At 43.2% G+C, this 25,048-nt stretch overlaps 1 protein-coding gene across 1 annotated transcript in view; it reads right to left on the bottom strand.

Annotated features, from left to right (window-relative positions):
* The window catches only part of NFASC (neurofascin), a 222,563-nt gene that overhangs the window by 105,692 nt on the left and 91,823 nt on the right, over positions 1 to 25,048 (bottom strand). Inside the window, exons 10-11 of the mRNA XM_084853243.1 lie at positions 23,734 to 23,904; positions 12,588 to 12,638 (exon numbers count right to left, since the gene is read on the bottom strand). Of these exons, the coding sequence (XP_084709369.1) occupies positions 12,588 to 12,638; positions 23,734 to 23,904 (222 nt within the window). The remainder of the gene's footprint in view (positions 1 to 12,587; positions 12,639 to 23,733; positions 23,905 to 25,048) is intronic.

The following is a 25,048-nucleotide window of genomic DNA, read 5'->3' as shown; positions in this document are numbered from 1 at the left end:
CACAGTTCGAAAGCATCAATCCTTCGGTGCTCAGCCTTCCTTATAGTCCAGCTCTCACAGCCATACATTACTACTGGGAAAACCATAGCTTTGATTAGACGGACCTTTGTCGGCAAGGTAATGTCTCTGCTTCTTACTATGCTGTCTAGGGTTGCCATAGCTTTCCTCCCAAGGAGCAAGCGTCTTTTAATTTCATGGCTACAGTCACCGTCTGTGGTGATCTTGGAGCCCAAGAAAGTAAAATCTGTCACTGCTTCCATTTCTTCCCCTTCTAGATGCCAGGAAGTGATGGGGCCAGATGCCATGATCTTTGTTTTTTTAATGTTGAGTTTCAAACCAGCTTTTGCACTCTCCTCTTTCACCCTCAACAAGAGGCTCTTGAGATCCTCTTCGCTTTCTGCCATTAGGGTGGTATCGTCTGCATATCAGAGGTTGTTGATAATTCTCCCAGCAATCTTAATTCCGACCTGTGATTCATCCAACCCGGTGTTTCTCATGATGTACTCTGCATATAAGTTAAATAAGCAGGGTGACAATATGCAGCCTTGTCGTACTCCTTTCCCAATTTTGAATCACTCAGTTGTTCCATGTCTGGTTCTTACTGTTGCTTCTTGACCCTCGTACAGGTTTCTCAGGAGACAGGTAAGGTGGTCTGGTACTCCCATCACTTTAAGAATTTGCCACAGTTTGTTGTGATCCACACAATCACAGGCTTTAGCATAGTCAATGAAGCAGAAATAGACATTTTTCTGGAATTCTCTTGCTTTCTCCATGATCCAGCGAACGTTGGCGATTTGATCTCTAGTTCCTCTACCTCTTTGAAACCCAGCTTGTACTTCCGGTAGTTCTCGGTTCGCATACTGCTGAAGCCTAGCTTGTAGGATTTTGAGCATCACCTTGCTGGCATGTGAAATGAGGGCAATTGTGCGGTAGTTTGAACACTCTTTGGCGTTGCCCTTCTTTGCAATTGGAATGTAAACTGACCTTTTCCAGTCTTGTGGCCATTGTTGAGTGTTCCAGATTTGTTGGCATATTGAATGCAGCACTTTAACAGCATCATCTTTTAGGATTTTAAATAGCTCAGCTGGAATACTGTCATCTCCGCTAGCTTTGTTGTTACTAATGCTTCCTCAGGCCCACTTAACTTCACTCTCGAGGATGTCTGGCTCAAGTTCAGTGACTGCACTAAATTACAGCTGAAAGTCCTGACTTCGCTCCCATCTGGGTGTGTTTCCTTTCAACTTTGATGTGGTGGTGTATGGTGGGCAACGGCCAAAACAGTTATCCTTGTTCCAATATTTCTGGCCCTGACTATATATATTGGAGAGCACACTGCACTTTGAAGCAAATGCTGCATTGGCTTCCAAATAATATTCCCTATGCAAATATTTTAACTAGTTGAAATGGGCAGCAAACACCTCTTCAGTACCCATTTTAGGGCAATGAAAAGATGAAGTAGCATTGAAAATATAAAACTTAGCAATAAGATCACCAATTTAATAGGTAAGACTCAAAATACAAACTTGGTTCAATTATTATGATACTAGAGACATCCTTCATCCCAAAGCTGGACACTTACTAAGTCCAAGGCTACCCTGGACTGATATGATTAATTGGACCTACCGTTAGTTTAGACTGGGATCCAAAGGACTGTGCAACTAGTTCTACATGCCCAAGTAAGCTTTGGGCTTGAGCTTTCTCCATGGCAGCCCCTTAGCAAACTGCTTTTGAAAGTGAAGGGATTTTCAAAAGCTGTCTTTGAGATATGGCAACTGGCTCTTTTGTCCAAAGTCGAATATTTCATTGGGCATTCTTAAATGGGTTCTTTGGATGGTGCCCTGACTGTTTTATTTGCACATACAACTAACAGAATTTACATAGCTTTTGCATGAAGGTGATGGGCAACTATCCACTGCAAATACATGAGCCACGTTGTTGTTTGTTGTTTATTCGGTCAGTTGCTTCCGACTCTTTGTGACTTCATGGACCAGCTCATGCCAAAGCTTCCTGTTGGCCGTCGCCACCCCCAGCTCCCCCAAGGTCGAGTCCGTCACCTCCAGAATATCCTCCATCCATCTTGCCCTTGGTCAGCCCCTCTTCCTTTTGCCTTCCACTTTCCCTAGCATCAGCATCTTCTCCAGGGTGTCTTGTCTTCTCATTATGTGGCCAAATATTATGAGCCACATAGCTAGCACTAAATGTTTCTAGATAATGAGTCAGCCCCCGATGTGTAATTTTCAGGCTTATCTGTACAGCCATGAAGGAAGACCAAAGAGAAGGAGAAAGAAAGAAAGAAAGAAAGAAAGAAAGAAAGAAAGAAAGGAAGGAAGGAAGGAAGGAAGGAAGGAAAGATGTTCTCAGAAATGTAACAGGTTTCCACAAATCACACTAAAGTGTACCAGGTATCATTTGTAATCCAGCCCTGGAGCTTTTAGCTACTTAGAGCACCTGCAATCTGCTTTGAGAATCTTGCCTTTGATGTATGTAAAATGAAATAATTGTACAGGTGAAATGGAAGTGGATGGACAGCTCACAGTTAATTTGATGGGCAGAATTAAAACACCATATTATTACTGAGTTGATAAAAAGTAGATTAAAAACCATCAAAAGAGATTTTAAAACACAAAAACAGCTCGAGTGGGATGCAGAAAACCCAACACACAGACAGAACAATGCGCTGGGCAAAGCTGGGCAGAGGTGCCACAGAACGGAGGATCTGGGAATTTAAATAGAAATGAAGACAGTTGCATGACGACATTACAATCTGCATGAATAAATGGTGCCACAGGACATACTAATGATGAAGCAAGTCTTCTTTTCCGCTCAATGTGGGCCCTCACTGCTATGAACTGGAGATTTCCAGATATAGCGATGCACCTCCCACCCAGCCCACACACAAAAGGGGGGGAACAAACATTTAAAACAAGTCGATGAAAGACACAAATATAAGAACTGTGGAAGGGTTAAGACACAGGAACCAGCTGAGAAGAAAAGTTCAAGAAGTTTTCTATAGGTGTACAGAAGGAGTCTACAAAGGAAAGGGACTAATAATGTACATAAAACATTTAGGTGAATAAATGAGACTTGATCAGCTCAAAGCAGCAGCAGGGTAAAGAAATGTTATTTTTTAGTTTGACGAGGCCATGTTACCAATGGTGTTAACTTGGGTAAATATCTGGCATTGACAAGGAGATATTCAAGCCTAAAAAAGGAAGGAAATTATGGACTGGGTTATTGGACTAAGATCTGCCTGAGCTGCAGGGTAAGGCATGTACTCTATGAATCGGTGTAGACCAAATATTTTGACTATACTAATGTAAAATCCATCCTGAATCAGCAGTTCAATATAAGTCTGTGCCCTATTTTGGGGGTATGGTTGCAGAGGTTCCCTCATATGTATATGCAGGAAAAGAAGGTTGGGTTAAGAAAAGGATAAGTACTCGCAGAACGTTCATTTCAGACAGGCTGAGTCTAAGGGCTTTATTAGGAAAACCAAGAGTGGACTCTTTCAGACTTGTTCACATACCACAGCAGTAATGCATGAGATAACAGTACACATGTAATTGTGTGGTTAGTTAATTACGTGGTTAATAGATTACCCACCAGAACTCAACACTTGAGAGCATTTGGAGGATACATTTTAAACTGCTTTGCTGAGTTGTAGCACATGCTTTGCATGTCAAAGTTCCCAGGTTCTGACCCGGCATCCAGTAGGATGCCTCAGTAGAGGCTGGTGCTCCACACTTTGGATAGCTCCTTTAGAGTTCTGACTGGTTCTGATTGAAACTTGGAGTGGATACACTGCCCCATTGACATTGGAGCCACCAGCCTCCACTGCTGGCATCTCCAGGTACAGCTGGGAAAGACTCCCATCTAAAACCCTGGAGAGCTGGTCCCAGTCAGTGTAGTCAGTTCCCCAACTTGGTACCCTCCAGATGTTTTGGACTACAACTCCCAGAATTCCTGACTATTGACCATGCTAGTCAGGGCTGATGGGAGTTGGTTGACAACATCTGGATGCACTAGGATGGGGAAGGCTGGTGTCCACCGTACTGAACTAGATGGGGCATGGTATGAGGCAGCTTTCTGTGTTCCTGTGTAATTGCTGATAAGCTTCCTCCAACTTTTAATTAAACTCTCCAGTAACAAGATCTGTTCTGCCAAACCCATGACAGCTTACAAAATACAGAGTCATGTCTCTGACACAAAAACGGGAACTGGGGTCAAGAACTAAATTTGCTCTCGTGCAACTCCTACTGATCTCCAAGCCCCTTGTGCAAGAGATGTTACCAGTTCATTGCGCTTGAAACAGAATAACTGTAACGTGAGCATTTTCCGATGGCGCATCTGTAAATATATCCCTACCTATATTTGGAAAAGGGGCAGGACAACCTCAGCCTTCTGCAGGCAAATTACTGATTCAATGTATGGTGGACAGTTTGGTGAACTTGGCGGTTACTGTCTTAAGAAGTAATGGCTGGATTTTATATACATACATTTTATATTTTCAGTAATGGGAGCATCAGCCATTACATGTTTGTGAGTCCCAAGGTGTCACCCGAAACATGCATGACACCTTGTAGAGTCTAATCCATTTAAGTTAGTGCTGCACCAAACCCTGCTTCCTACTTCCGTGAAGTTCTTCCCTCTCTATGAACGAGGCATTGCTTGTCCTGCCTTCTTGTCCTTCACCTAATGAGCCTATCATGTGGTTACATGGCAATCCAGGCAGTGCTGCCAGGTTGACAGCCAGCCAGAGAAGAGCTCCATTATGTAGTCAGTGCACGCGGAGACTGTAAAAAGGTAACAGGCACAAGAGCCCTCACGCACCTCATACACTTGATACAGCAAACAGAATACCTGCCCCCTACTCCTCATGAGAAATGTCTCCAAAATCCCAGCTTCTTTCCTAGGACTCTTCATTCCCTCCACCCCCCACAATTAATTACAGAAAACAAACGGAATAAAATATTTGGCACGGCACTAATTTAAGGCTGTGACTCTTCCTCGGCTCCATCATAAGACTCTGACCATGCAGACTTCAAGACTTTGACATCAAGTTAGCCTTTTTTCTCCCCACCCCCATCTGCTTTTTGTGATGTCACACCTGATTAAGGGGTACGGAGAACTCAAAAGCTTGTCCACAATTTTGTGTGTATTTGGTTGGTCCCAATAAAGGTATTATCTGACCATGGATTTTGGCATTATAACAAGGAACTAGGTAAGGAACTAGCAAGGTGTAATATAATCCCATATTATATTAGCAACATACATTTTTAGGGAAAGAAGAAAATTAGTAGTACCTTACTAGCTGCTCTTTAAGGGTGCAACCCTATGCAAGTTTAGACAGAAAAAATTGGCTGGGGAATGCTGAAAGTTGTACAACTATAGGATTGGACCCTAAAGGATCCACACAAACTCACAAAGGTACTAACAATTTGGTTCTATCTTCAGTTAACACAACATGCATAAAAACATTTGTCCAACATGCAGAATGCATCTCGGTGGAACTACCATCCCAGTCCAGGGCTTGTAGCTATTGCTAAGGAAAAATCACAATCTGTTTTATCTGAATCAATGAAACAGACATAGGAAGAAAGGCGTGTCAAAATATCCGCCCCGCCCCATTTAGCAGGGATTTGGTTTACAATCTTTCCATGCACTGGACATCACTATGCATCACCTAATGAGCCTATGCCCCATTTCAGGGCAATAGGGATAATTTACTCTTTTAATCCTCTGAATATCAACATGCCAATCAAATGTTGACAACACTGGGTTGGATTCAAAGAACTGTGAGCAGAAGGAAAACAGCCACTACTTCTGTTCTATAATAAATACTTGTGAGAACCAGAGTGGTATAACATATAGGTTCGATAGCAGTTCTCATGCTTTTCCTCTTGTGGAAGAGGATGGCCAAACAGAAAACCACTGTTGGAGTTGGCATTTTTCATTTCATGTGCAGCGGTAGTGTGAGGCAGTGGTGGCTAGTGGCGTCGATGTCAGTAGGGCAGTGAATCCACTCTGGATTTCAGTCATAACCAATCAGAACTCTAAAGGAGCTATCCAAGGAATGGAGCACCTTAAATAGCTCCTTTGGGGTACAATCCTAACTAGATAGGCAGCCACCTCCAACCTCGGAGGTGACCACCTATCCAAAGCAAGGCAGGAGAGGTACGGGGGGATCGTTCCCTCCACACCTCTCCAGTGGTGGGGCTGACCGAGACAGGAAGCTGCCGTACAACACAATGGATGTGTCGTATGCACAGCTCCGCTCTCCCCGCCCTGGAACACCCCCAGCCCTGCCCCTTTGCAGTTGCTCCATACTCCTCTTCCAAGAGCAGAGGAAGGGGCTTCTCCACACTGCCTCCGAGGCAGCGTGGACAAGGGGGGCGGTCGGTTTTCCAGGAACCAACCTTGGAACATGGGCTCCGAGGTCAGTTCCCAGAAATGAGCATATCCTATGGCCCTCTAGACAGTGTCTGACTGAGTTCTGACTGGTTCTGACTGAAACCCGGAGCGAATTCATCACCCCACTGACATCAGAGCCACCAGCCTCCACTGGCATGAGGTGCAGAACAGCCTTTCTTTGAGTGGAAGGCAGCTTCCACACATAGAAGGGCACCTCTGGATCCAACTCAGTCTGCTTAGATCTAATTCAGCCAATAAAACTCCACCACCTTGGCAGCCTCTAAAGCAAGACTAGGCCACCTTTTTGGGCCCATGGGCACATTTGGCAATTTGAGAAACTGTTGTGGACACTACCACAAATTGGGAGGTGTGGCTAGTCACAAAGACAAGCAACCCGCCCAAATGACAGAGCTGGGGTCTGAAACACAATACACAAAACAACTCTTTGAACCCAGTTTTCAGCACCTTTTTTCTTCTGTCCCTTCTTTTTGTGGTGGCTGGGTGCATTCCAGAGGAAAGCATCAGTCTGCAGCTGCCCTCCATCTTCATTTCCGAAGAATGTCTCTGAAGCCCATCACGTAGGCCAGAGGCATTCATGGGAAATGAAGGTGCAGAAGCTGGAGGCCCTCACTTTGCTTAGTGATCCCAGTTCCTTCAGAAAATGTGTTAGTTAAAAGAAGAAGATGTGGGAGGGGCAGGGCATCTTGGCAGGCACCAAGAAACGTGTCTGGGAGCACAATGGTGCCCATGGACATCATGTTGCCTACCCCTACTTTAAAGCTCTAAAGCTCACCTTGTGAACTAACTGCATTCCTTGCCTATTATTTTTTCCCCCCATGGTTTCAGCCCAATGTATGGGCAGTATCCAATGCCCCCCATGTGCCAGTGTGACCCCTCACAAGCACAATGGGGAGCTAGCAGTTCTTAAGCAACAGGGCAGGTCTCATTTCTGTTCATTTCTGGGGTTGCTTCAGAAAGCGCTAACTCCCGGTTACACTGGCAGTGGGAACCTCAGGTGTAATGGATTGAGCGAAAGAGCAGCAATATTGGATATTGCCCAATATGTGTAATGGCAGCCCACTGTGGTGCTCCACAAAGCACACCTTCAGCTCCCTAGCTACTAATTCACATTACATCATGCATTAACAGCTAGGGAGTTTGCACACGGCTCTTTTGGCTGTTCTGTAACTAAATGGCCATCTTAAGATCCAGTCACAAAATAAGACAACACAGAAGTAGAACACCTTAATAGGGCTGTTATCTGGGTATACATATATTTTTAGCTACAAAAGTTAAGCGTGTCCCATTTCAATCCAGGAAAAGAGTCTCTGTCCCAGTGTCAAAAGTTTGGGCAACACTACTCTAGAAGCTCTACTCTGAATTGAATTAAATTTTAAGCACAGGGCCTTGATGGTGTTGATACTCTTACTCCTCACTCTTCTGGTTTTCTCTCAGAATAATATTGCTCATAGGAGCATATGAATACTATCTTATTGTACAGAAGCATGAAATTTGGTTATGTATAATCTCTTCCACTTACATTTGGAAATCCCATTAAGAGGATTTATGCCACGTGCACAACTCTGCACCTCTTGCATGCCGTAACAGATGCAAGGCTGGCATCTGGCTGAATTTCATTATTTTCAGTGTTACAGGGCTTGCTTCAACAAGTAGGACAGATCCACAGGGGCCTTATAAAGAAAAAGCTTTGTGTGTGTACAGTGTAAAAATAGGAGTGGGGATATTAGGATTATGCAGCAGTGTCCATACCCCCTATGGTAAGTGTGTTCACAGTGGTATCCACTAACTACAAACAAACCAGAGGCAGGATTTCCTAGCAGGGCAGCTCTCTATAGATCCAGGCTCTATGTGGGGTTCTGCATTGCATGGGCAGCCTATATAAGTAGAAAATGCTCCCCACTGTAGAAGTTATCCCTCTAACTCATAAAGGGCAATGGGAATGGAGCACTCATGTGCTCACCCTCGCGCTGCTCCCTTGTGCGTTGATTCTACACAGAAGTAGAATTCCTGAATAGGGCTAACAATGGACAGGTCTCCTCCTTGCAACTGTGTGATAGCTCAGTTATTGTTGCTCCCAAGTATCTCACACTTCTCTTTGTCCAGTCGGTCACAGGTCAGGGGATGGGACTGTGCTTTCTGGGGAATGCTGATGCTCTAAGATTCTCTGTCTGCTGTTGCACAGGCTGCATCAGGGAATCCTGGCGCACCCTCTTGAAGCATGGCACTGCCCAAATATGTGCCGAGAAAAAGAATCAGTGCTGCTTCATAGGCCCTCCCCACTCTGATGTGCATGGAAGCAGGGCTGGCCTTACCATGAGGCAGAGCAAGGCAATGGGCTGCACATGCTGGGGGGGGGGGCAGTGATGCCAGCCTCCCAGCTGTTCCCCTCTGTTGGAGGACAGAGCTCCTTATGCCACACAACCTGTCCTGGCCCCACTAAACTAGCCTGTGACCTCAGGTGTGGTGGAGGACACTATTCCATCACCAGTACTGATGCAAATTCAACTGCCAGTCCAGTCAGCTCCTATACATGGAATAGTTCCATTTTGTCCTTTGCCACAGGCAGCAAAATCTCTTGGGCTGGTGCTGGATGGAAGGATCTAGCAAAGTGGCCTAATTTTTCAGGGCATATTTCAGTCTCACTTGAAACATGGCAGTGTGCTCTGGGAGTCACTGTTCCAGGCAATTAGGTTCTTAGGAGACAATAACACCCTCCGTTGTATCTCTCTCCCATTTAGTCTGCAGTCAAATTCATACGTATTTGAGCTAATGACCATGAACTTCCCTTCCTCAGATGAACCAGGCCTTAAGGGCCACGATGAATAATTGATGCAAGTGGGTATAAAATTCACTCTGTGCTACCATGTAATGAGGAAGCATCTCATGCCTAATTTTCTCCCTCTCTTGGGGATCATCCAATGAAACTGATTGGTAGAAGATTCAGGACAGACAAGCTAAAACATTTCTTCACACAATGCAGAATTAATTTATGGAATTCATTGCCATACGATGTGATGATCGTCACCGGCTTAGATAGCTTTAAATCAGGGGGGTGGTAGTGGTGGACAAATTCATGGAGGATCAGTCCATCAACAGCTACCAGTCATGAAGGCTATACGCAGCATCCCCCTTCAGAGATAGCATGCCTCTGAATGCCAGTCTCCGGGGAACAACAAGGGAGGGCTATTGCATTCATACTCTGCTTGTGGGCTTCCTGCAGGCATCTTGTTGGACACTTTGGGAAAGAGGATGCTAGATGAAATGGATCTTCCCTCTGATCCAGCAGACCTCTTCTTACATTCTCATAGGAAATGTGCTTGGAAACTAAGCATGTCTGGACAATTATTTTAGCTAGAGAAATTAAAATAGACCTGCCATAATTAAGATGTTGCTCTTAGGGTGCAATCCTATGCATGTTTAGACAGAGAAAAGGCCTGCAACTCCCAGCATGCCCCAGCCAGCCATGCTGGGAGTTGTAGGCCTTTTCTCTGTCTAAACATGCATAGGATTGTGCCCTTAGAGGTGCGAAATCACATGCAACATGTAGCATATAACTGCCCTCCTTTAACCTTAATGTGGGGACCCTGGAGTCTGCGTTACGTAGCAATCCCTACTCCTAGTGAATCTATTTTTATTTGTGACCTCCTTTTCAACAACTGTCCTCTGTGAACATCTCAAGGGGTTACTGCTGATGCTAATTAAAGGAGCATTTCTTGTGACACTGCCATTTACTTAGAACATGCTCTGCTGCTGGCATTCCGTAGGGAGGGGCAAGGGTTAAAAAACCAAGATCTAAACACAAATGCTGGATTTCAATTAAACATGCTCCCAAGCATCAGACATAAGTCCACTAATGAGTCCCGATGGCACTTCTTACTAAGATCCCTGCAAAACCATCCTATTCATGCTTGAAATGACATCAGTGTTGTTAAGAAATGGTAGGATATTTTTCACTTCAAATCATTATCAATATTCTGAGTAATAGATGCCCTTATTTAGACACCACAGCTCCCACCTTTTGTATCTTGATCTGGTTATTCTACATCCAGACTGTCAAATTGGAAGCTGTGGAAGGACAGCTGACACCTTTAACAACCTTGATGGAAGCAACGCTTTATGTTTTGACTGTTTTTCATGGTTTATTCATTTACAATATTTTTATATATTGATTTTCAACCATAATGGCTCCCAGATCAGTCAATAATAAAATTGGATATATATACATAAAGGCAGATGATATTACTCTCGCAATATAATTTAGAAGACTATTTAAATCCAACCCAAACTATTTACAATTAGATTAAACTTTAACACAGGCAGCTGGATTAAAAGATAACCCCTGTTGAGAAAAACTACACTTAAAAAATAAAACTATTGGACCAACAGCATTGAAAGCAGAGGTGCTGGAAACCAACCTAGGCCCCAACAACATGACTGAGCTACGCCTGAGCCTCTTGGATTGAAGACCTTTGAACCAAGGACCCCTGAAATGGGATTTCTGGAGTCCATACCCTCAGAGTTTGCACCCCCCAAGGAAGTGACCCCCCTCTTCAGTCTCCAAAGAACTGGAAAATAAACCAAACTAAACTAGACAAAGAGGTTAACAAAATGGTGGAACAATGCGGGAGAGGGAAGGGATTGCCATACTCTGGTACCTCTTAACTTAAAGCAGCTAAATAAATGCTTGCACAGTACAGCGGTGCACAACTCCCCAATATATACATATTTTAATTAAGTTCACAAACTGTTGTTGTTTGTAACTAATTATACACAAATAAGTGTATTTCTCCCAGATGGTTTTTATCACACTGTACTTCCCCACTTCTTCCATCTTCTTCCCTACCACAGAAAATCCATTCAGGAGAAAAAAGATGGAATAGCTGTGTTCTAACTGGTAGACTAGCAGTGCTCTGAATGGAAGCACCCTAATATCCAATAGGTACACAAGTTTGTGGCTTGAGTACTGGGAAAAAATGGTATCTCTTAAAGAGAAACACAATCCAGGAATGATGCATGTGGGCTGTGTGTGCAATAAACTACGTTGCAAAATAAATAATGCACATTCATTTCTCATTTGTTTTGCAAAGACCCCAAGAGAACAATGCATACAATCTGCTGCATTTGTATTACAGAGATCATCAGGACTCTCTGCCATACTCCGGACTGGGCTTGAAAAAAGTATTTTGTTTCTTTTTTCTGCAAACTTTCTCCCCCCTCATTCCACTGAAATAAATCCCCCTGCAACTGTTTATATTATCACACCATTTGCACATCACTTTCCACCAACTGCAGGAGAATGATTGAGCCCTGGGGGAGCTGAGCGATTGTATATTTGAAGCGCAATTTATAATTTAGGCTTCCCCCAGTGTTGAATTCTCTAGAGGAAGTTTTTCTCACTTAGACAAAGAGGAAGGAAGACAGAATCTTCTGAAGCATTCAAAGAAATATGCAGCAGTGCTACAAAGAAAAAGAATATATATATATATATATTCTTTAAAAATATATAAAAATGATGCTTGGAAGAAAAATCAAGTGCTTCTTTCTTTACAAATGCCAGTATTTGATCATAGCTATTATAATGTTTCATTTAAATGAGCAGAGGAAAAATGTACACCATCTTCTCTTTGTAGTAGAGGATTGTATTGTCTATGAGGATTCAGTAAAGCCTTGTTGGAAGGCTTTGCCTTGGCTGCTGGGTGCTGCTTAGATCCATGCTGTCCAACAGTGAGGTTCAGGTAACAGGTTCTGGTGATATTAAATAATCTGGTGATTTATAAGTTCAGACTGGATATGATGATTTTTGTTACATGCATACCATACAAATACAATAAACCCATTTGAAACTGCATGAATAAAGTGCAACTTCCCAAATATGAACTGCTTTGAGGACATTAATTCAACCAGTATTTCTGGCAACATCTACAGCTAAAAGGAGAAATACAGCAGATTCTGAAGACTAAGCAAGTCTGAGTCCTTGAGTTGGATGGATATATATATATATATATATATATATATATGAATGATTTTAATATGTCTATGAAATTGCCTTGCTGTTTTCACTGACTGACCAACAAGTGATGTTAACACAATAGTAAGTCAGGTTAGGTACAGAAGAGTTAGAATGTGAAGTTCTCCAGACATCAGTGTTGACTCACCACTGTATATGTCAGTGTGATTTCGAAAGGACGTTTCATTATGGGGATGCTCTGTAATAAACAAAAGAACATGAGCGTACCTGAGGCAACAAAGCATGCACTGAGTAACAAAAAAACGTAATGGAGGGGAGGGGCACAAAAGGAAAATAAAACACACAACAGAAATTTTTTAAAACAAAATACAAGCCAACCCCACCACAAAACCAAAGAGGCAACGCCATACACATAACATCTGAAAAATGTCAACACAATTTGGAAGTAAACAAGAGAACACAGCAACAGAAGACAGCAATTAAAGAAAACTGCTTATTTCTACAAAATGTATAATTATGGTTTTGTTGTGTTTTTAAAAATAACAACCACAAACACACAAGATAAAGATAAAAATATCTGCAGGAGTTTTCAGCAACACTGATTAGATTTTTGAGTTCGACTTTTTAAATATCAGGAAAGTATCAGTAATTTTGTTAACAACTTCCAGGCCTACTTTTGAGAAGAGCAATTGTTTTTTGATCAGATTTTCTAAAATACATGAGAAAAATAATATTCCTGCTTCTTTGTCCCAAGTGCAAAGAATGGATTAGACTCAGCCAAGCTTTAAGAGTAAAGAAAGAAGTTAGAAAAGAAAAAGAAAAAGCATAATTGGGATTTTAATCAATCAAGTAAACATTATTATAATGAACTGTGTTTCATTCAAAAAAGTCAATAATCGCCAAAAGATATGCCCATATTGTAAAATTGCAGATGGTCATGTTGGTCCATTAGAAATAGCCCCCAAATAACAGCAGGGCAGTCTTGCAATTAAGCACCCGAAGATACTAGCCTGAATGTTTTGTTTACTAGTCTAGGAGGCGAATAGCTTGTGTTTCCATCCTGGCTGCAGAACAGCAGAGTCCTTATCCTCTGTGGTCACCACAGAAACACAAGCTACAAGTCTCTAGGTGGTTAGTAACAAAAAAAGATGCCTTCTACCAATTCATAATTTATTTAGTACATTTACATCCCACCTTTCTTCTGTCATCCATTGCTAGCATGGAAAACAAGTGGGCTCAAGGAGGAGGGATAAGGCAATCTATCTGTCCTCTGCCAGCTTGGTCACTCGCCTGCATGGAATAACTTGACCCTGTGGCGACCAGGTGAGTTGCTAAATACAAGGCTGCAGAAGAGTAATATCTTTTATTAGATCCAAATAAAATGTCACAAAATACTTAAAGTGAGCTTTCAGGGTTCTCTGAATTTTTGCTTAAGCTGGATGTTAAGCAAAAACAAAAGCACAGATAAAAACACAAATAAAATGAGAGGGGAATAAAAAGCTAGGCATAATGGGGGAAAGTCCCAAAGTCTATAGTTTTGAACACACTTAAGATGGAATGCAGAGCGATAGCCATTGTTTTTTTAACCCAGAGACAATGCTCCTCAGTGCAAGCTGAAATCTTTTTACTTAGACCGGGTTTGCATGCCATGGTGGCAATTCCTGGGTTATTTAACCCAGGAATTGTGGGGACAAACAGAGCATGCGAACTATGCACTCATCATTTCTGCTTTTAACTAGTAACCCAAGAATGACATGTGAACCCAGAAACCTGGTGTTGTTTATGGGTTAAACAACCCAGAATTAACCAGACAAGCCATAGGCAGCTCACACACTCTGCTCATCCCCACAATTTCTGGGTTAAACAACAAAGGAAATGTTGTCATGACATGTGAACTGGCCCTACCTAAGTCTGTGTAAAATCCCCTGCGCATCATCTTAAGATTGACACAAAGTGCAAACTCTGGGCTTCAACATTACATGCAGCTTCTTTTTCCCTCTTCCTGCCCCCACTTTTTTTTTGTTTCACTGAAATCTAGCTTGAACATGAATTCAGTGGAACACTTACTCACGACTTCGTGACATTTCAGTTGGCCCTAATAAAGCTGTTACTCTACTATTACTTTTGGACATATGCTATCTTCTCTAAATGTAACACCTTACATCTATTAGGGGTAAGAGGTTAACCGCCCCCCCCAATCTTAATGAGTAGCTCCAGGGCCCAGCATTTAATATCCAGTGACAGTTCTGACCTACTGTGTCTGAAAGCTTATCATTTTCCCCCAAACAGGCATCTACATAGCTCCATGCCCCCAAACATTCCACTATTCAGCCTTAGAGTCTCCACCAAATTCATATGAATAGTCACAGAATTTTGACAGAAGCGAACATTTTCTACTGTATGCATATGTCAGTCCAATCATTAGTGCTGTGCCGAAAATGTTTTCCACATTTTTTCAACCATTTCATTTAATTTGATAGAAAAGAAATTGCTTTTGAAAAGAAATTCAAAGGAGAAGCAAATTCTGGAGATATTCTCATGGGTTAGGTTCAAGGTTCTTGTGCCTATCTTACATATGAGGTGGCCAAGGAGTGCACGTGAGTATCTTGACTTTCATTGTACAATCATCTCTCTGAGAGTCTGTAGCCTCCTCAGCTTCCTAAACTTTGATTAAAATTCAGGGGAAGACATCATGAGGAAATTCCTCCTGTAGGGATTTTTCAGATCAGATTTTCTGATCAGGAAGTACAGGCAGCCTGGGAGGCTGCAGAGCAATGGAGGGATGTGTAACACAAAGAAAGAAAAAACACACATAGCACATTCAGCTCCACCTCTTTCCTGGAGCTGAGCACAACACTGTCCACCTCACACCTGCTACAGGGCTTTCAGGGAAATAGTGATGTTATAAACATCTGAGGGGTGGTTGTGGAAAGATATTTAACATTTGGAAGACCCAGAGAAGGTGCTAAACCCCAAAGAATGACTAGAGCTGTGGTGGCCACCTCCCCCCCCACACACACAGTGACCCAGAATGATGCAAGGTATGGGGCATTGTGGAGAATGCAAAATGGGGGCCAGGCTACCAATATATTTGCTGCTATTACCACTTGTAGTGGTAGTGCAAAAATTTTTTAAAAAACCCTTCAGAAAAAAGAACAAAGCTATGCTATAATCCCTGCCATGGTGAGCCCCATCTGTGAGAACCTGCTGGAGAATTTCTTCTCCACCTGGAGAAATTCAGTGAATTTGTCCCCCTCCCCAATTTCTCTACCCACAAATAGGATGGAGCATTTTGAAAGGCCATTTGTGCACAGCTCTACCAATAATAATATATTTTTTTAAATAAGTGGTGATGGGGAAGGGGAAAAATAAATAGATGTAATTGTTTATGGAATTATTTAGTTCCTAATTGTTGACAGATAATGGATACGCTCATAACATTAATTATTTGAAAAGCAAAAGATAATCATAGAATCCTAACTGGAATCTCATCTATCCCAACTCACTACCCAAATCTAAGGCAGGATCCTCCACAAGTAGAATTAAAGAATAACTTACATATACATTTGGATCTGGGATGTTGACTTATGGAGGTTTTTACAATCCTGTATGAATAATGGGTTGTGATGGGAGCCAGAGGTAAAAAAAAAATAGGCCAGCTTGGTAAAACGGAAGAGAGTGGAGCATGACAGTTTTGTATGAGCACAATGACCATCTCTGGCACATGCCAAAAGTGGTTGGCCACATGCCAGGCCATGAAAACAGCAACTGCTGATGAAGTGACCGGAGAAAACTCAATCTTCTTTTAAAAGCAAATAGACCACCAGCATCCTGACAAGCATATCTTGGTGTCTACTACCTCAGAAAGGATGGGGTAAACGTCTACTTGTAAGTCATAACTCCCATGGCAGTGACAGAAAGAACAAATACAGAGCCAATGGTGCTTCTTCCCACTGACCCACTAATGTTGCTCTCCAACGTTTTCCCCCAAACTTCCATGCAATTCCAACTGTTTCCACTTGGTAGTACAGATTTACATCAGAAAAAGGACCTGACCACATATTTTAACCGGCTGTACTAGTCTCAATGTAGGTTTGCTAAAGCTGTCAAGTTTTAAAGTCTGATAGGATACAATGTCATACTAAAAAGCATGTAGAGAAATAAGGATCTAGGAAACTTGAAAGAGCAAGATATGTTTTTGGTAAAACAAGCATATATATTAAGAAAAATGGATACTTCGTTATTTTTATTTTTAAAAAAATAGGTAATCTCCTTGAATCTTAAAACATTACGGCCGCCACACACAATTTGACAACCCAGATTTTGTTCTGCCTCAAAGAGGCTAGGTAAGATATGGAATGTGCTATTCTGCCCTACCAAGACTAGAGAAAAACTCTGACCCTCAATCCAATTGGAAGTAAAACCCACTGATTTCAGCCTGTGTTTCCCTTTCAGATGAGATAATTAATCACCACAATAAAGAAATAACTTTCAGAGGGTGAACAAATTTACAGTATAAAGTTTTGGACAACTTGATTTAAGAAACAGATCACTGAGCAATTTCTGAACACAGAAGGGCAGTTCAGTCCTTTTGAATATGAGACAAAGAATTTATTTAATATACAGGAAAGGAGGATCTCCAATGAAAGTGCCTCCAGGGAGGAAATTTGCATGCTAGAATAAAGCAAAAGTCTCCAAGTGAATACTTAAGAGCGAGACCAAAATGACTGGAGTATGACATGCAGAAGTTTTAATGAGACTTTCAAAGAGCCAGTGCCGACCTGGAGGTCTTTAAGTGAAGAGCAAGGATAGCCATAGCTTACAAATTAAGCACTACACATTTGCACAAGTATTTTACTGCTTAAATATCTTCAGTTATTTAGTTTCAACAGCCTTCAATATACTACTAGCCTCAGGTGGTATGAGCAAGCTTGCCTGCAGTGACATCAAAATAGTCTATAAACATGAACACAAATCCCTGGGCAATTATGTGAATTCACCAAGCATTCTCCATTTAATTTAATTTATTATAATACTTTTATGCTGCTTAATATATTAAAATCCCTAAGTAGTTCACAATAAAATACAAGATAAAAACAAGACAAAAATACAAAATTAAAAACATTTAAATGTTAAAAACATTACAACACCATAAACAATAAAATAGGGTAGTAGCAGAGTCCCTCACAGGTCAGGGGAAGCCTGTATGAACAAGTGTGTCTTCATGAGGAATTTAAAACGAGCCTCTGTTTCTGCCTCTGAAACTTCACATGGGAGAGTATTCCAAAGAGTGGGTGCCACCACTGAGAAGGTCCCCTTACGTGAAATCATCACTCAGTGAAGATTTTGGCAATGTTTTTCAGAATGCCAGACAGACACCAGATCCTCTGGTCACTCCAGAGAATGCCAAGGATGATCATTCAGCATGACCTAAAAGGATCCAATCCCCTCTGCCCCCACCCCCCAGCCACATTACATTTGCACGTTTTAGTTGTCTTCACACAAAGCAAGTATAAAGTGCTACACACACTGTTCTCCCCCTAGGTAGCAGTTTGAATTATCACTTGCACTATATATTCGAGACTGCACTGCATTAAACTCCTCCCTCTGTGTATTGGCCCCAGGCCTGTAACCAAGTCATCTGTAGTTCTAGAGGGGCCTAGAGATCCATAATGCTTTAAGGGGCCTTATTGGTGCAATTTCCTTGCTAGTGGGCCTCTGAGCATGTGAGATGAGTCAAAGGTCGATAGTAGCGGCCTCAGCACATTCCATGCTAATGAAGGCTAGTATCTTATCAGGGCCTAGTATGTGCCTGGGAAGTGAGGCTATGTTTATGCCAAGCTGCAGGTGTTTGTGCTGAGAAAGCTCTGACTGTTTTCCTTCTGAACAAGCACTGTTAGTCTATGCTGGGAATGAACGCTAATTAACGTTTGCTGCTGTCATGCTGCCTCACTGCTGACACATATGGTATAAAACCCATTTTACCCCATGGCTCTGGGTTCAGAGAAGCTGTCTGATCCAACCACTGGATACGCCTGTGTGCTGATTGTACTCAATAAAGTATCTCCTTGTAAGTAAACCTGGATCTGGTTTATCACTATCTTGGCACCTCTAAATTAAGAGTTTGAAGCCTACTGCAGGGGCAATACACCCTGTTCTGGCCTTCTGGGTCACTATTACATGAGGACAAAAGCATTAAAATGCACCCCATCCATCTGACTAGCATAAAAACCACTGAGAAAGAAAGACAGTACAAAAAGAAAAGTTGTGTGCATGGGACAGAGACAGTCATTGAATAAATAACGTATGGTCATCAGAGAGGAAACCAAGCAGCGTGTATACTGACTCTGAGCAAACCCCGCTGGCCTTTGCGCATTTTGCCAGGGATGTTCCATGCAAAGTTTAGAACAAGGGTGTTCCATTTGGGGGAAGGTCTCAGCAGGAACATTTCAGTGGTGGGCCTGACTGAAACAAAAAAGGGACAGGACCAAAATTACCAGCTTATTGTAGTTTAAAGCTTTTACTGCCAGTAACTTAACTTATTTGTTCACTCAGTCATTACATTTCTATAGTGCCCAATAGCTGAAACTCCCCAGGTGGTTCACAACAAAGCCTTAGGAGAGGCATTTCAACCTTTTAGAATGGGGTGAAAATGCACAAAAGCCAGAAAACTACCCAACAATTGGTGGTGGAGCCAGGGGAAGGGTGTGTGGCTATCTGGGCATCCCTGAAGGGTCGGATTGGGACCCCAGGCCTGAGGTTTTGCACCTCTGTTTTAAAATGACATAGGAACAAGCAGCACTTCTGGTCGAAATCATGTCAAGAGTCATAGGGAGGAACTGCAGCTCAGTGGCAGAGCACACGTTTTTCATGGGTAAGGTCCCAGGTTCATAACTGGCACCTCCAGCTAAAAGAATCAGGTAGCAGGTGATGAAAAATACTTCTCCCTGCCTGAAACCTTGGACAGCTGCTGGCACTGAGTAGTCCATAGTGGCCTAGATGGACAAATACTCTAACCTGTATAAGGCACCTTCCTACATTCCTAGTCTCTACACAGGAGCCCATCTCTGGGACTTTAACCATCTTCTCTCTTTCCAGGTTCTGTATTTGTTTCTCTCCTCACCACAAGTGTCATTGCCAGTACCCCCAAATGTGTGGTTTCCACACCTGGAGTGCTCCAGCAGTGGAGATGTCCCAGCAGTGGTGGCTCGTCATCTCTTGCAAGGCCGACATCCATTTTTCCTCATGGCTGAGCCAGCCCTAAAGGGAGAGGTCATGAAAGTTCCAAAGTTGGAACCTCATTACCAACTATTAGCAAAACTGTGCCGCTTCTACTATGATTGATTGATTGACTGATTGTCTTACATTTCTATACCGCCCGACAGCCAACGCTCCCTGGACAGTTTGAGGGCAACAGTTTCGAAAGAAACAAACGGTTGAGACTTCATGTCAGCCTTCTCCATCCTGGTGCTTTCCAGATGTGCTGGACTGCAGCTCCCATCATTTGCAGCCAGCATGGCCATTAGCTGGGAATGATGGAAGTTGCAGTCCAACACATCTGGAGGACACCAGATTGGAGAAGACTGCCTTGTGGTCTATTTTTTTTTTTTAAGACGTAAGAAGAACCTGAACAGTTGCGGTCTGATGGGCAAAATAGCAATTTTGTTCAACCAAATGTCTGTAAGAATTAAGTACATGATGCCTTATTCATACAGTGCTGGTACACAAGGCTTTGTATGCCTTTCCAAAGACTATTTTCTGAATGGTCTTGCAAATAATGCCAAATAATGTTTGTCATTAAGGAATGGACTGATTAGTACCAGCTGACTGTTCCATCGACTAATGGCTGATGTCACTGCATGGAAATATCCAAAGGGAATATTGCAGTTAGTTAACACACTCTCTCTCTCTCCTCTGGTTATATTCCACTTTGTAACTGTTACCTCAGCCCACCAATCCTAGAAACAGCCAAACTACACGTTATGCTAATTGTATAGTGTGTAGCTTAAGGTTAGCTCTTTAATTAATCTAGTGTAACTGTGCATTGTCCCAATTCAGATCAGGACCACTATGCAACGGGAGGGGAAAATTAAACCTTCCCCCTGTATTTTCCTGAAATCCTTCCCCATCCCCAGGTATTAAAAAAATGAACAAAAATCTCCATTCGTGTCAATTCAGGCCTTTTTTTAAAAAACACCCGTCCCATGGGGGGGGCATTTCAGAAAAAATGGTGGAGGTGGGGAAGGTCCAATCCTCTCCTCCCAATCCAAATTAGGACCACACGCACTTACCCTAGAGTAAATAAAAAGTGAACACTCAATTGTACTCTATGCAATTAGTGTAATGTGTAGTTTGGCTCAAACAGGATCCACAAAACCTTCATCAAAGAAACACACATCTCTCCTTCCTTGAATTTCTCACACAGATGAGTACATTTATTCCTTTTATTATTTTCATATGTTGTGGTAATTACCCACAAATTATTTGTGATCTGTTGGGCTTCGTGGTTTATGGCCACATTAAGGAGCTACTCTGGGAGTTTACAATAATCTACTCCTCCATGTTCTCAAGATTGTAACACTTAACAGGCAAGTCTGGGTTCATGGCTCTGAGGTTCTCTCCACTAACAAATAAACAAACAAACAAACAACAACAACAAAGATTCCTAAATGAAATCAATTGGTAGCAAGACATGCTCCACCTGCAAGCCAGTGGCTTTGAATCTAAGAAGATATTCACTGTGCTAGGAACTAGTAGCCTTCCATCTTGTCTCCTTCATAGAGATCAGTTTCATAGGAGGCAGTTCAAATGTTCAAAGCCTAATCCAGGAGGATTGCTCCAATAGATGAGACAGTCAGCAAAGGGTTAAGAAGAAGTCACATAGTTTGTAGCTTGCACATCTCTAGCCCCCACTCTCCTCTTGGGGGAAAGCTCTGATTAAAGTAAGAAGAGTGAATTCTAATCATGCTCCATCCCTAAAGAAGATGCTCTTTGCTGGGTTGAAGCTGAGGTCATCTGCAAGTAGGCATAAGATGCCAATGCAGTTGCTTCCGCCCTACAGGACATTCATCCCATAGAGACTGCTGGAAGATGCTTACTGTTTATCAATAATTTAGCCCTTTTCTCCATGGCTTTTGGGTTAACTGTGGGCACAGCACAGGCACTGCTGGCTGCTTCCATGTTCTCAAGGACTTCCTCCCTTCCCACCCGATATGACATACAATAATCTAAATAATTCAGATAGTATTTAAATCGGAAAGAAGCCTGCACTCAAACACACACACACCTACCTAAGCAAGCAGGGATTAGAACTGGGGAAAGAAGGGGAAACCGTAAGTGGTGAATCATTCATATTTTAAACTGGGGAACCAACTGCTGCATTTGCCCCTCTCACTCTAAGGCAAAGAACATTCGGATTAGCAGTCATTCAGGTTGCTCCCTCCATGCCCGGGTGCAAGTGCGATCTATAGACTTAAATGGGGAACAGACCTGTACTGCATGCCCTGCAGGACAGGATCATAGTGAGGTTTGCAGATGTGCCCAGTGTCCCTTGCCTTCAAGCATGGGTCAGTGACATCATGGGTGGACCAAAAAATGCCTCAAGTGCTACTCGTAACACTAGGAAAGTGCCTCTGGGGATAAATAATGCATCTGGAGAAGCAATCTGACATCACCACAGCCAAGGTAAATACAAGTGTTTGCAAACTGCCAAACGCACACTTCCTTTATAAAATGCTAAACGTGCAGGGATGTACAAAATGGTGAAAATACTGGAAATGAGGTTCTACTGGCTTTTGCAAATAAGATATAATTTAAATAGACTTTTAAAATGGAACAGAACAAAAGTGAGAAATATAAATAAGGTGAGAGGCTGCACTAGGATTTCTAGAATTACCCATAAAACACTCCATTAATACCAGTGGCCCAAACAACCTTTTGAGAGTGCTGTGGAACACAGTTCTAAAATTCATATCAACAGGAAAGTTATGGAGTGCAAAATACAACAGATCATGAGAATGCCCTGATATATTTTTTTTAATTTTATATATATTTTTAAATTACTTCAACTTATACTATTCTTCTACCATAGATAATCAGCCAGCTATCCCTTTAAAAATATGAATAAAGACTAATACCAGTCCAGCATTCTTTTTTTAAAACAATGACAGATATGTTGGAAATGGCCAGTGGAGATGCATGCTTTTCTGCAGACATATCAGCTAGACACTGATGTTTCTGATGTTTCCCTCCTTCTCTAATAACTAAAGGCACTATCTGCCCAATAAGAAAAGCTGTCTTCAAGCTGTGTTTTGAATAGGGCTGTGCACCGCTTCAGCCCGAGGCCTGAACCCGGAGTCGAAGCGGGCTGCTTCAGGCCATTTTGTGCCCCTTTTGAGGCAAAGAGGAGGGGGCACAAAGTAGGCCAGAGTGGGTTGGGGGCTCAGTGTGCTTCGGCCCCCGGCCCAGCGCCCCTTCTGGAGCCTCCAGGTCCTTACCTGAGCTGCCTTCTCCTTGCTGCCGCCGCCACACCACTGTGGTGCCGCCGCTGCCATGTCCTGAGGCCTGAACATGTGGCAACTGGTCTTATTCCAGGGAGTCACCATTTTTAAAATGGCAACCTCCTGGAAGTTCCAGGAAGTTGCCATTTTAAAAATGGCGACTCCCTCCAAGAAGAGTCACTGAGCATCCAGGCCTCAGGAGGCGGCGGTGGTGGGTGGCAGCAGCAGGTGGCTCCCGCTTTCACCGCCTCTGCTGCCATGCTGCTGCCATGCTGCTGCCGCCTCTGCTGCCATCTCCTGAGGCCTGGACAGGCAGCGACTCCCTGGAAGAAGACCAGTCGCCGCGTGTCCAGGCCTCAGGAGGCGGTGGTGGGCAGTGGTGCGGCGGCAGCAGAGGAAGAGGCAGCGGCAGCAGAGAAAGAGGTGGCGGCCCAGGTAAGGAGCTTGGGGGTTGTGTGGGGGTGTCGGGGGGGAACCTGCTTCAGGTAAGGGGCAAAGGCGGGTCAGAGACCCCTAGGATTTGTCCGAGCTGGATCGGGCCCAGCTTGGATCGGGGGGTCCCTGCACAACACTAGTTTTGACCCCCCCCAAATCCACGTACACAGGTCAGAACACCAATGTGAGAAGGCAGGTCAGAACACCAATGCGGGAAACACATTGTCACACCTTTACAAACATGAGTGAGAAAGCAACATAACTCAGAGAATGTCACTAAAATAAGAACAATAATAATACTGCCATGTTTGTATAGAGATTGTTTCTCTGAGCATTGCCAGATACAGAAGGGATTTTGCTCACGTGGTTTCAGCCAAGACGATCCCAGTAAATACTTACTAGTCAGGACCTTGAGGGTGTAAGGATTTTTCTGCTGGATGGTGTGGGTAAATGCAAAGCGAGCATTGCAGCTGTAGTCAGTCAGGGCATCCTCCTGCATGACATTGGAGAAATATAAGTCACCATTCTGTCCTTGGGAGACACGCTTGTCTTGGTGGATTGACTCCATGGCTGTAAGAAAGAACAATAATTCTGGTTGGAACTGACGGCTCTGCACCTCTTCACTGCAACTAACAGCAACAGTCTACTAGCCCCAACAACCTGGAAATGGCAAACATTGATTAATTCTAGCTAGCATTGGAACTCGATTCAAGACACACCCCATCAGCCAGGGGTGTGGAACCTCCAGCTCATGGACCTAATCTGGCCCTCAGGGCACCCCAATCTGGCCTGCACAGCCTCTCGGGGTTCCTCCAGGGGGTGGAGCTTATTCTCCAAGCTACATCCACTGGAGGAATCCCCTCAGAGGGGATCCCCCCACTGCTGTCTCTGATCTGAGAGAAGAGATAGCAGCAGGGATTCCCCTCCTGGCGCGCACCAGCAGCAGAGCCCCCATGGACATCTCCAATCTGAGATCAGATATAATGGCAGGGATGTGGGATGGCCAGGGCTGGTCCCTTTCTCCATGCTGGGAGGAGGCACAGTTCTGTGCCTTCTCCCAGCATGGGAAAAAATGGAATGACGTCAAGGTGCGGGGCCATGCGCCTAATGTCATCCAGACCTTGGGGGGCCTGGTGGGGGGCCCTCCAACCCTCCCCCTGGAACAGTTATGCACCCCTGGGATAAGCCCAAGTTCATTACCACAATTATTGTATGGGTGAAAAGCAACAGGAAGAACTCATTTTATCTAGTTTGTTACTTGACAGATGGATTCAATATAAATATTTTCAGGGCACTTTGCAGCAGGAGAATAAAAATAATAAAACCATATCACAATGCGAGTGTGCAGCGACACCGATGAGAAAATGCACCTAGCTTTTTCTGCAAGCACTGGCAGTGTTTGTGCATGTGACACTTCACACAACCAGTTTACCCCATGCACATCCAGTCCACATAGAAAATATTTATTTGAAAAGATACATCTCAAATGTTATGCGAATCAGCTGTTGCCAAGAGCTGCAGCCAGGGCCAGCCCCCAGGCAGAGGAATCCAAGTGGCTGCTTTGATTTTCATTTTTAAAGGAGTGCCAAGGAAGCACCATGCAACACCAGATGTACATCCCAGAATTTTTTTCAACCCTCAGAAAGAGATCCTGGAGGTGCCCTCTGGAATAACAGAGCAATTGCTTGTGCTGGGGATAGCACAGACATTCTTG

This window comes from Heloderma suspectum, chromosome 4, assembly GCF_057233095.1.
Source record: "Heloderma suspectum isolate Gila_16-S chromosome 4, 16-S_ref, whole genome shotgun sequence".
Taxonomy (NCBI): Eukaryota; Metazoa; Chordata; class Lepidosauria; order Squamata; family Helodermatidae; genus Heloderma; species Heloderma suspectum.
The sequence above is the reverse complement of the archived record's forward strand: the minus strand, read 5'-3'. Positions and strand labels throughout refer to the sequence as shown.